At 41.1% G+C, this 13,287-nt stretch overlaps 1 protein-coding gene across 6 annotated transcripts in view; it reads right to left on the reverse strand.

The window, feature by feature from the left end:
* Window positions 1–11,551: 11,551 nt before the first annotated feature.
* Window positions 11,552–13,287, reverse strand: part of NR2C1 (nuclear receptor subfamily 2 group C member 1) — a 44,671-nt gene continuing 42,935 nt past the window's right edge. For all 6 annotated transcript variants that reach the window (XM_055710747.1, XM_055710745.1, XM_055710743.1 and 3 more), the window contains 2 exons: window positions 12,653–12,758; window positions 11,552–12,113 (listed from right to left, as the gene is read on the reverse strand). In XM_055710747.1, coding sequence (XP_055566722.1) covers window positions 11,939–12,113; window positions 12,653–12,758 — 281 coding nt within the window. In that variant the 3' untranslated portion in view covers window positions 11,552–11,938. The remainder of the gene's footprint in view (window positions 12,114–12,652; window positions 12,759–13,287) is intronic.

Below are 13,287 nucleotides of genomic sequence, written 5' to 3' on the forward strand. Positions count from 1 at the left end.
CGGCCCCGGCTCTGCCATTTGCGTGGTGCGCCACGGAGGCTGGCCCGGTTGGAGGCGGGCGCTGGGGCTGTCTGGGCCCGCCGATGCCTGCCGCGGGAGCGGGCAAGGAGGGAGGTGCGCGGCCCCCCGGGCAGCCCGGCGGCGGAGTGCGGTGCTGGCTGGCAAGCAGCTGTTCAGCCATCCCCTCCTCCTCGGTGATCCACCCCGGTGAGGAACGTGGCTCTGTCGCCCATGTAACCTCTCCTGCAGACGGTTGTAGGCTGCGGTTAGACGCCCCTGACCATCTCTTCCCAGGCTGTAGGTGCAGAGCTGCCTCAAAAGCCATTTTCACAAATGCACATGTCCCTGGCTGTGGCCATTGCAGCCTTCTACTGGAGCAGGATCTACACGTCCCACTTACATAGGACCCTGGTATCCCTGGTACCACCTCCCCCGCAAAGGGGATGCCAATTTGCCAGGACTGGCAAACCAGGCTTCTCCCAGTGCAGCCACCATGTTGTTGGATTTGTTTGTGATAACAGAGCAACTGTCCAGAAACATAACCAGCCATGAGAGGCTTGTTCTGGCCCTGGTTGGTGAAGGTTATTTTCTGATGAAGACACAGATTTGGGCTGCCAGTCTGCATAATCTAGATTCATAGAGCATTTGCCTACTGCTTACATGTGAAGATCAGCAAGAGACAAAATTTCAGGATAGGGAAAAAAAACTTTTTTAGTAGAAATGTCTACTGTCTATCCATTATTTCAGACAGGCCACAAGATCTGTGATGAGAAAAGTTACCAAGACAGGGAATGAGTCGTCCAGAATTGCCTAGATCAAGGCTTGTATCAGAAGCAGTGTGGCCAGCAGGACCAGGGCAGTGATTGTCCCCCGGTACTGGGCACTGGTGAGGCCGCACCTCAAATCCAGTGTTCAGTTTTGGGCCCCTCACTGCAAGAAGGACACTGAGGTGCTGGAGCGTGTCCAGAGACGGGCAACGGAGCTGGGGAAGGGTCTAGAGAACGAGGCCCGTGAGGAGCGGCTGAGGGAACTGGGGTTGTTTAGGCTGGAGAAAAGGAGGCTCAGGGGGGACCTTATCGCTCTCAACAACCACCTGAAGGGAGGTTGTAGGCAGGTGGGGGTCGGTCTCATCTTCCGTTTAACAAGTAATAGGGCGAGAGGGAATGGTCTCATGTTGTGCCTGGGCAGGTTTAGATGGGCTATTAGGAAAAATTCCTTCACTGAAGGGGTTGTCAAGCATTGGAGCAGGCTGCCCAGGGAGGTGGCTGCGTCACCATCCCTGGAGGTGTTCAAATAACACATAGATGTGGCACTTAGGGACATAGTTTAGTGGTGGATGTGGCAGTCCTGGGTTAATGGTTGGACTTAATGATCTTAGAGGTCTTTTCCAACCTAAATGATTTTATTCTGTGACATCTCACCCCATGCAGACTGTGGGTGATGGTCAGAGAATAACTTAATAGTTTGGCCTGTCCCTGGCTTTTTCCTAACTCTGGCAGATTATTAAGAAATGTGTCTTACCTTGTCCACCTATCCAGCCTGCCATCTCTGTCTTGTCCCACTGCCTTCTCCTGCTTCTCTGAAATACTTTTGATCACCCTGCTGTGGACATTGGGAGTACTTTATTGCTGTTGCTGACTTTACTGCTGTCACTGCAAGGCTGGTCTGGTAAGGTGCAGAAACTACTTCACTGACCTTCACAAGGCTAAGGCTACACAGGCCAGCCAAAAATATATCCACAGTACCTTGTCAGAGCAGGCAGGACTTGGAAAAGCACCTGGTAAACACACCAGTGTTGCAGCCATCACTGGCCGATCAGCAGAGCCGGGCTGTCAGCCAGCACGGAGAGGACAAACTGCTGGGTGCTGACACCGTTGGAACTGGGGTTTCGAGAAGGGATAAAGCAGGAGTTGAAGTGAAAAATGAAGTAGGTGGTGTTGAACCTGAAAGGAGAATGAGACTGGGAAAAAGGTCTGTCAGCCAAGTTTACAGTGTGGAAATATATACCCATTTCAATGTAAATTCTAGTGGTCTAAGTTTCCCATTCAACATTTTTAAATTTGAACACAAGTGATTTTGTGTTCAAACATAAAACACAAGCCCTGCTGGTTCAGTGGTCTGTCCTCTAATCACAGCATCTGTTTTATGATGTTAAGTTTCAGGGTTCAGTACACTTGTGGCAGGTTATTTGCATTTTCACAATCAAACTCCTAGAAAATGTATTTGATGTATTATTAAAACATGCTCAGATAATTGCACGTTAGCAGGCAGAAAACAAGGGGGGAATATTTACAGTCAGAATTCACTTGTTTTGTTGTCTGTAACTTCATACACAGAAACCATTATTTTGATACAAACTACTGATAATGGAGTGTAAAATACAAAAGATATGTAGTTTAAATTAGGTCAACCAACATTTGAAACATCGGTAGATTCATCTCTTGAACCAATTTCTAAACCTATTCCTGATTCGTGTAACTGGGATAATTTTCATTGATCGAGAGTATAAGTCCATGAGCATTCCTCTGCTGGCAGTGAAATAAAATGTCTTTTGGTTTGGTTTTTTCCCCCAAGGGTTAAAATGATCTGGAACACTTCACTGATCCACGTGGCACCATAGTTTAGACTGAGACCACTGTGGAGGATAGGACATTGTGACACAAAGCTGAAAGAAGAGATCAACTTATTAATGTGACTTTGGTCCTACAGAAGATGTTGTAGAAATACATTCTTAGTAGCAGGAACATTTTACATGATCTTTGAATTACATTTTGATTTTTCTTTGTACTATTTTTCTCCAGTAATCTGGTCAAGTGAGATTTGCCACTGAGAATTTTATTACCTCATAACTGTATAAAGTCCCATCACATCTATGTAAACTGGTTAATGTGTTTGGTCACTGAGCATAAAAAAAGAATCTTACTACTGTGTTCAAAATTATCCCTGAACTTGGTGCAAATGCCACAGTCAAATGCAGTGGAGTGCAAATACAAGTATAGCATCTTCCTAAGAATTTATTGGGGCATCTTTGGGAGACATCAAGTCCTGTCTTGTCACTCAAGTAACTTACAAAACTCATGTACCCATCAGAAACTTTTAATGCCCGGTTTTAAAAACTTAGGACTCTCTTAGATGCTGCTTTTGCTCCCCAAAAGTTAGTACACTGAACCTTGCTGCCTCAAGAACACTTACTAAACACATTTAATGCTGCCTTGTTTTTCTCCTGTGGTCCAAGTAAATGGCACAGAATTAATGACAGAACTCTCTTTCAGGCCTAAACCCCTCCTCTCAAATCTCAAGATGTTTTAGTTGCTTCTTTTCCAATACAGATTCAAAGTGTAACAAACAAGAACATGTTTTTCAAAGACAAACATCCATTTCCTGAATGACTCACAAGGATCCCTCGACTTCGATAGCACACAACAGCCTCACTGAATCCCACATATTTTAGTTTTCCTTTAAAAAACTTTATTCAGTGGTACAGTTACTCTTGAAAAACCTAAGTTCATATATTCTCAGCGCAAAAATCAACCAGTCTACAGAGTAATTTAGTATTTCCATTTTACTTTAGAAGAACTATTTTCATTATGTTTGTCTATTCCACTGCCACTCCTTCTATTCTTAGTTTGGAAAGTCATATAAATTTATTCTGCAATGGCTCGTAATTGTGGAACATACATTTGCAACATTAAACTGAATTCATTTTGCTAATTAAAATAAGAAACAAATCCAACAGAAGAGAGACTAACAAATAACACCAAACTATGTAGATTTTGAAAATGTTACCACTTCCTGCCCCATCCTGCTAAAATTGCAGAGTTCTAGAAGCAAAGTCCAATCCACAACACAAGTCTTCACGACTCAGTGTCCCATAATACTGAAGTCCAGTCTCTACCCATAGTTTCTCTCCCTTTAGTCTAAACAATGCAAACTCTCATGTTTTCACTAATGGATTTTTTACCCAGTCCTATAATCCATATTATTTCCCAAATGCACAATGAACAAGTTTTTGTCACTTGGGTTCAATTGCTTTAAAAGGTAAAAAGTTAATTTCATAGCCTGGAACTAAAGTGTAATGTTACTAAAACCCATACATATTCTATAATTTTTCAAAAACATTAAAATATGTACATACCTCTGTGACAACAGCAAAACACTCAAACCCCCCAGAATCAAAGACTTACTGGCACTTTTAGAAAACACCTGGCATTTCGTGGGAGCTGTTAAGGTTACATCTCCAGCAGTAACTCCACCTTCTTCCATTTCCCAATGGCAAAATTCCACTGGTTACAGGGCGAAAGAAAACCTCATTCTACAGTTGTTCCACGGCTAGCCTTCATTAGCCAGAGTATGTGGCTACTCAGTTTGCTCCCCAGTAAAACCCTTTTAAGAGGAAGCAGAATTGAAGTTGTCATAAAAGGAGCTTAGACACCTCATGAACAGCTCCTTGGAAGGGATTAGACTACAGGTCTGCAGGGCATCAGAAACCTGCAGGAGTGAAGCCACAGTGTTGGCCGCTCATAAGTCTCTTGCCAACCAACTTCCTTGTTTAGGAATTTGGTATTACCAGGAGGTTCACAGCGTGGTGGTTTGGTCCTCTGGATGTCCAGTGGACAGTTCTGCTGAGTGAAATGTACTGTAGCAATGCAGAAGAACCCATGATGGACCAGCTCCATCTAGTTTCTCTGCTCTCCCAGGCAACCTCACCACAGAAGTGTAGTTAAAAGCATCCTCAGAACATTGCTTCTGTGCTATCCCTCTTTTCCCCTACCCTTCCACACAAGCCACAGATACTCTTCTGTCCCCGTTAGCACCCCACCCACCTTCCCCTAATCCAAGCGCGGTTAACCTGAAAGTATATTTGAGCCAGCATTACTACAAGATCCAGTTACTAAAAATAATCAGGAAATGCATTAGTTCAGCCAGTATCAACAGCCACACACAATGTAGCAGCCAGATGCTGATACTTGAAGACAGAGATACTCTAGTGGTCCAAATGATGTGCTTTCACCTCCAACACAGTGACTCGGAGGACACGCTCAGTTCCTATACTGAAGCCAGAATGCACAACCCTGACTTCTGATAAAGATTCACGCAGGAGAAAATTGTATTCTGTTGCGCATTTGGGCTTTACACTGGAGAGCTGAGAGGGTAAGTGAAGGCTGAGGCGGCTGTGCAGGGCTGCTCACAGGCATGTATTGATGCAAGACTTCGTACACATATGAAGAAATGCAGAGGAGCTCATGAGAGGTGGATTCATATGATGAAGTACAAATGTTCTTTGGGGTTTTTTGATAGAGGTATGAGGAGGAGAGGCAAGACTGGGCGCTAGGATGTTTGTTGAGTAGAGGGGAAAAGGGAGATGCCATGGAGAAATAAAGGTGGCGAGTTCCCGGACAAGTTCTTGCCCTTCACCCAAAGAGCACTTTTTTTCTACACAGTAATTCCTCTTCCCTTCAGAGGTGACAAAAAGGCTGTTGAAAGAGAGAGTAATTTATTAGGAATCTGATTGTGGAACAGGGCTGTGTAGGAGTTAGAGGGAGTCCAGAGGGAGCCACAAAAATGGCCAGAAGGGCTGGAACACCACTCCTATGAAGAAAGGCTGAGAGCTGGTTGGGGTTGTTCAGCCTGGAGAAGGGTCCAGAGAAACCTTATTGCAACCTTTCAATAAATAAAGATGGCTTATAATAAAGATGGAGAAAGACTTCTTAGCAGGGCCTGTAGTGACAGGACAAGGGCCAATGCTTTTAAATGGCAAAGAGGGTAGATTTAGATTGGACATAAGGAATAAATTCTATACGATGAGGGTGGTGGGACACTGGCACAGGTTGCCCAGAGAAGTTGTGGATGCCCCATCCCTGTGTGTTCAAGGTCAGATTGGACAGGACTGAGCAACCTGATCTACTGAAAGACGTCCCTGCTTACGGCAGGAGGCTTGGACTAGATGACCTTTGAAGGTCCCTTCCCACCCAAACCACTCTGTGAGACTATGATTCTAAGTAATGACAAAGTTAAGTTTTTAAAACAGAGGCAGGAGAAAGCCTGGAGTAAGTTGTGATGGGGAAGAGACTCTAAATACCAGTGTCCAGCTCTCATAATGAGTAAACTCATTGCATCATCCAAACTTTATCTTTTACCAGTGTACCTTACAAACATTTTCTCTGCAGTTTGACAGTGGGTAATTAATTTACTTCATGCCAGAAACATTTCAGAATTTAAACATGGAAAGAATAGTAGCTCATTTCTCATTTGGGATGCTGTTCTGGGTTATCTGCACATTCATGTAAACATAATGTTGATTTATAACAGAAGACGACAAAGACTAAAAAAACCACATTTCCAATTATCACTGAGAAATCAATTCTGGAATAGACCAAAACTTGTGATAATGTCACAATTTTAAACATGAATAAATTCATTATTTATCCAGTAATATTTAAAACTGAGATAATTAAACCTGAATATCTGAAGTCTGTATTTCTTTCAAAAGAAAAGAAACTGTGTTCAACCATACTCTTAACTTCCAACCTAGAACTCATCTATAATGAATCAAATAGCCACCTAGAAAATGTAAGTTATTGCATTATATGACATGAAGATCTGCGATCAAGGTTCATTACAATACATACTTCTATGTAGTGTTTTAAAAAGAAAAAAATGGTAAATTAAATTTTACAATAAATTGTTACATTTTTGAATTTGTAAGCTGGAAAATAGTAAGCATGGAAACAAAGGGTTAATAGCACCAGAGAGTACCAAACAGCAAGATACTGCAGCTATCACAAATCCCAGAGACTGAATATAATTGACAATACTACACTGTGTAACGAAGGTGTGAAAGATCCACAGTCTTTGTAATCATATACACTTGTTTAGGTCTCTAAGTCAATCCATATAAAACACTAACAAAGTAACAGGTTATTGCAATTGTTTTCTATAAGAGAAAGTTACAATTTATTTTAAAAAATACAGCCAAAATAGAATTTACCAATTTAGCCAGGTTTCAAGACATTTACAGTGATTTTTATACAACAGCAAGACAACTATGGTGACATTGTAATACTGAAACTGATGTACTAGCAAACCGCAGGGGCTGAACAGAATGAACAAACCAACTTCAAAATGAACAGACTTTCACTGACACTGAAGATCACACAAAGAGAATAAATGTATGGACCAGTAAGTTCATAACTGCAGAAGGTATTTCAATGAATGTACTTTTGAAAAAAGTGCAAAATATAACAATTATTTGCACCAGGAAGTTTAGCAGTATGAAACAAGCAACCTAAACTCACGTATATATGTACAACATACACTTCCATGAAAAATGTTTCAACTAGTAAGCTTAATATTTGTAAAATTGCTCCCATCTTTAAATGACAGGATTCTAAAATGTACAAAATTTTTACTTTCACGTGATTTATATTAAAATGATTTTTCTTGCTATTAACATTGAAAATTTTAAAGCTGTTGAAACTAAACTTTGTCCTTTCATTAGCAAACAGACTTCTTTTTTTTTGGCTAGTAATGCCACAGTTCTGTTGAATCCTGATTACTATGAAAACTGTCAGACTGCTGAAGATCAAAAAATTGAAAAATAAATGAAAGGTGAAAGGAAGAGGTCACAAAAATAATGGCAGAGTGAGCTTCAATATAGCTGATTAACAGTGTTACTGAACAGTATAAAAGAAACCAGTTAATATCAGCCAGCCTTTCATCCAGTAGTAATAAAGAACATTTATTCTCAACACTGTAAATTACAATAAATCACACAGGTGGTAATGTGAGATCATGTCATCATAAAAAATAGCTATTAGAAACACTAAGAGCCTGGATTGCAGGGAACTTAATATGCTCCATTTAAATGAGCAGCAGTTATCTAAAAATAAACCGAAACAACCAAACAAGAACTTCACTGTTTAGCCTTTCCATGAGCTGTTGCATTATTCTCAGATGACTGTAGTCGTTAACTCCAGAAACAAGGAAAACCCATGTCCATCCCCATATTAATTTCCCTGTTTTAAAGCTCCCATTCCTGAGAAAACCCAGTTATGCCTCATTCCTTATCAAGAGCATGACTTTATAGCTTAAGAATTATTAATGAAATTATTTTTAAATGAATAATGAAAAACCTTGATGAGTATGGTCAATAACACTGATGCAACAACCTGCAGTATGGGATCCAGCTACTAGATCATCACGAAGAGAAGAGAAATTACTTGCCAGGCAGCATATAGGAGCTGCACCCTACCTATAAATCAATACTTCTGATGAAAATGTATTATTATGAAAAAATCTAAGAAAATTTTGTGGAGAAAAAGGTTACTTACCAGTAGCCAGAGCTCACTGCAATGCAGATGTACAATTGCAATGTACTGCAATTGTAGAGCAATACACATTTGCTCTACAGAGGTCCAAATCATCGAAGGTATCCAAGATGACAAAATGGGGGTTTTGGGCCCTCACAATACACAAACACCTGAATTTAAACAACCTGATATGAAACACATGACCAGTGTTCTTGTGCTTCAGAGTTACCATATCTAAGAAAGTAGCCTTGACCCAGCAGTCAGTGGTAATGGCAGCCCACGTTACTGAAGTAGGCTAACTTGTATTCAGACAGACTGGAGCACAAGAAGCAACAACAAAAATCCAAAGAAAGCAAGGTTCAGAGGCTATCTCCTCCAAAAGAGTGCTCTGACAAAATAAGACCCCAAAAAAGAAAAAAGAGGACAAAAAAGCAGCATACTGGGTATGGAAAGGTGGCTAAGTACCCATCAAGAACTACAAGAACCTTGCTAGGGCAGGCAGAAATATGGTCAGGAAGGTTAAAGCTGAGCTAGAACTGAAATTGGCCAAAGATGTCAAGAACAACAAGAAAGTGTTCTTCAGATACATGAGCAGTAAGCAGAAGCACAGGGAAGACACAGACCCACTGCCTAACAGGGCCTCACGAACGATGCTGACAAGGCAGAGATTCTCGTTATCTTCTTTGCCCCTGGCTTTACCAGCGCAGCTGGACTGCAGACCACAGGATCAAGTAGCTAAGACAATGCATGTGTCGACCCACCAGCAGTGGAGGAAGGGCTGGTCTGCAGCCTCTTGCAAGGGCTCAACCCACATAAATCCATGGGTAAAGAAAATCCACCCTAGGGTATTAAAGAGAAGTGGCTTACATTGGTGCTAGGCCACCATCTACAATCTTTGAAAAGTCTTGGAAATCTCAACATAAGAAAGAAGTTTTTTATGCTGAGAACAATCGATCACTGCAGCAACCTCTCCAGAGATGTGGTGGAGTCCCCATCACTGGAGATTTTCAAGATGCAATTGGACAGGGTGCTAGATAATCTCATCTAGGCTCCCCTTCCCATGGAAGGTTGGACTGGATGGTCTTTCAAGGTCACTTCAAACCAGGGCTGTTCTGTGGTAAAGATGGATGAACTGAGGGATTCAGTCGCTAAAGATTTATGTCTGTAGAAACAGTACACTGGTATTTCCTCAGCTGTTTCTGAAGCTGGACAGTAGCATGCAGAAGGCTACATCAGCTGAATCTTTTGGCCAGCTGTAAACAAAGAACTGCATATCACACCTGAGGCTCAAGCTATGGAGTAAAAGATTTCTGCAAGGATGTGAGAGAAATTTGTACAATGTACTGTGTTTAGAAGGAAAACAAGCTTTTATTTCCATCTTACTATAAGCTGGGTTACATGAATATGGAGAATACTGGATTTAAACTCCCAGGAGTACTGGAATGCCTGGGAAACCACCTTCAAAATACTCAGGAGTAACGTGCTGTCAGCTTTCTTAAAAAGTTAAACACAGAGGATTGTAAATTTCCCATGCCTGTTAGGGGCACGAGTGGGTTAAGGATAGCAGTGGACTAGAAAGCAGGGTCAGAATCTCTAAGGAGAGCTGAATGGAAGAATGAGACACCTCCCACCTGCAGCTTGGTCCTGCAGACAGCAAGATGGGCCTCTAACCCCTGGGGAGAGAACAGGCACAGCATATTCGCAGCAACTGTCTTTCCTATTTCCATAAACCCTGCTGATGAGATATGCATTTCCTGAGATAGAGTAGTTCTCACACTGCTATCCAGGGAACACAGATGAAAAGCTTGAATCCTGCGCCCTTCGAATGGTGGAATGTGGCAAGAGCTCGGTGCCATGGCCAGCTCCAACAATGAAGGGCTGTCCTCCAGCAAGTCAGTAAGTGCCAAGGCAGAGCAGGGGGGCTGGTTCCGTCCCACTGGGGGCCCTCAGCACTGCGTGCTTTGGTCTGCGGTATTGGATATGACTGATCCTGTAGTACAGCCTCTGATCACAGAGCTTGGGTAGAGGAAGATCCAAGCAGCTTAGTGGAACTGAAAAGTACACAGAAATAGTGTCAGAGGCAGTTCTCAGATTCTTTTTGAGTGGTTGAGATCCTCAAGCGCTGAGAAAAACTGCAGAACTCACCCAAGCCTCATCTATTAGTCTCTTGGTGTTAAGGTGGCCTTGGAGCTGCTACTGCAGCGTGGGCAAAGGCCCCCATTTAAGCTGATCTTCTGGCTAAGCAATTTCTGCTTCAACAATGTTTCTTGACCGGGTGAGGCTTGCTCTTCCTCACCCAACATTCCCAGAGAAAGAGAAGGTTCATGATGAGTAGAACTCAGCCTTGATCTCAGATTTAGTTAATCTTAAATGCTAGTGTCAGAGGTAGACCACCACTTTCACAAGGATACTTCTCTCATTTTAGGCAACAGGTATTAAATGTGCTAGGGATGTATGACCTCCTGTTGCAAAAGGAAGCAAGAAGCAACCACATGTCCATATTACTTGTCAGTGAGGCATATGCCTCAAGATAGTAAAACATTTAACCCATCCTTAGATGGAGCTATGGAGTATGATTCAGGTAACATATATGAAGTATCTAGACCCATTTCTAATAAGGAAAGGAAAAGCAGTAGAGACCATGCTCCCACAGGGAGGGGCACTGGATTTGACAAACTCAAATTTAAAAAATAATCGTACGAGACTGGTTGGAAAAGAGAACTACATAGCCCCAAAAGCTAACAATAATAAAAAAAATTAGACATGAACACAAGTTAAGAGGCATCTAGAATGCCTGCACTGCTGTGTACTGAGTATGAAAGACAGAGGGTAGTGTGAAAAAGCTTTAACTTCCGAGACCAGAAAAACCAGGACAATGCTGTGTTTGAATGCCTGCAGTATACACGTCTCTCTTAGTAATTCCACTGTATCCACAAAGCAGTCAGTACTGACCCTTTGCTGGGTTTGATCAACTGCATCAACATATCAGAATATTTTAAAGTGTGAACTTCCTCTACTTTCCCTGCACTTGTAATGGTGTCCAGTGTTTAATCCAACAAGAAACAACTCGTAATGGTGTCCAGTGTTTAATCCAACAAGAAACAACTCTCTCTTCAAAACAACAGGAAGAACCAAGTTTGATTAGAACGGTCTTGTTTCCATGGAAACACTGGCCTTTTCAGGAGGTTTGATCATGTATTTTCTATTTGATCAGTGAGAAAGAACTAGCAGCAAAACACAACTCAGAGAGGAAGGTTAATTTATTTGTCTAAAACACCAAACTAAGTTGAGATACCTTAGTTCAGTCAAAGCTTCTTCAGTTTCTTCACAAGCCTGGACTTCATAAGCAAATATTCCAAGTTCATCTATCTACAAAAATAGGATGGGCAATTCTTGACTTTCTTCAGACACCAAGTTAATTTACAAGTCCTTGAAGATCAGATGGAAAATAGGAAGCGATCCTATATTCCTTAATACACACTCCACCATGTTTCCCAAGTGCACTGGAAAGGAGGAATATTAGCCTTCTTTGGAAAGCTGCACGGGAAGGCTTATTGCCATCTCTTGGAGACAGGGTATGCATTTACATCACCATGACTGCCATGGTACAGAATCCTTGGCTGCTACTTTTATACGCCATGACCAATTATCTGAGAGTTGTAGTCCGCTGTCTCCATTCGCAAAATATATGGGATGATGCTATCAATCTGAACATTTCCAATTAGTCCGGCAAAGAATAGCTCTTCAGTGATGGCAGCACTCATCAGCCTAAGAGCAGGCAATCGAAGAAGAAGTCTAGACAGTCTGGAAAGTAAGTTTGGTAAAAGGTGTTACTTGTGGTCACAGATTTTTGTGTTATTCACAATCACGTTATCAGTAAGAGAAGAGACAAAATTAACAAGGGACAACAGTGGTCAAAATTCGCTATACCTAGTTCGTGAAAGGCTTAAGTATTTAAATCAGCAGAGTATTAAATTTATGTTCAGTCATGTCTTCAACAGTACCAAAAATGTGAACATGCCTGTCAATTTCATGGACTTTATAATGTTTGGACTTAGACTAAAAAAGGAAATACTTCAAGCAGGTGCAATTCAAAATGAAAACATTTAAAAGTATTTATTTCCACTATTTCACTTCGGAAATTAACAATGAATAAGTGGATAAATAATACTCACAATATGTACGAGTACATGCATAACATTTCAAGTGCTCTAAAGGTAATTTCTTACCTTTAAGGAGGTAAAAACAAAATGTACATATTTATTACAAGAAATACTGTACAAATCAGTATCACTGATGCTCTGAAAAAAGAATCAATCAAGTAAGCATGTAAGTTTACAGACCTGTAAGTATCATCTGGGTATACTTTTGTTACATAGTCTTGGAACTCCATGTAAGCCTTTTCTTGAAATTTCTCAATCTGCACAACGTTTTCCAGACCTGGGTGATCTGAAAAAAAAAACCAAAACCCCCAAACCCCCCACTCTACATTGTTATACCTGTTCTATATAAGATGCACTAAAATCCATACAGAATATCTAACTAAGCATAGAGAAATCATTATTTAGTAGCTGCAGGAACTTCACAGTTTTAGTGGAGGACACTGCTTTACCTCCTCATATTTATTTTCTTCTGTGTTTATGTTTTACTTAGTTTTTTATAAATACAACCAAACATTTTAAAGAGTTGAAATAAATGCCGTGCTTGCAATGCTTACAGCATTTTGATGATACAGCTCTGTTCTCTGTGTAGCTGTAGAACAGCATTGTTTCAATATACTGACATTTATTGGACTATTGCATACACAAATAGCATTTGGGTGGAAAGGACAAAATGAAGACCAGTGGAAAAAGCAGACTAAAAGCCTACGAACCATTTGTTTCCAAAACCTGCAGAAGATATGTAGCAGATCATTATTTTTTAACTGTTTAGTACAATGTTTTCAAATGTGCTAAACATAATTTTTAGCAGTGATTTA

This window comes from Falco cherrug, chromosome 5, assembly GCF_023634085.1.
Source record: "Falco cherrug isolate bFalChe1 chromosome 5, bFalChe1.pri, whole genome shotgun sequence".
In the NCBI taxonomy this organism is placed as follows: domain Eukaryota; kingdom Metazoa; phylum Chordata; class Aves; order Falconiformes; family Falconidae; genus Falco; species Falco cherrug.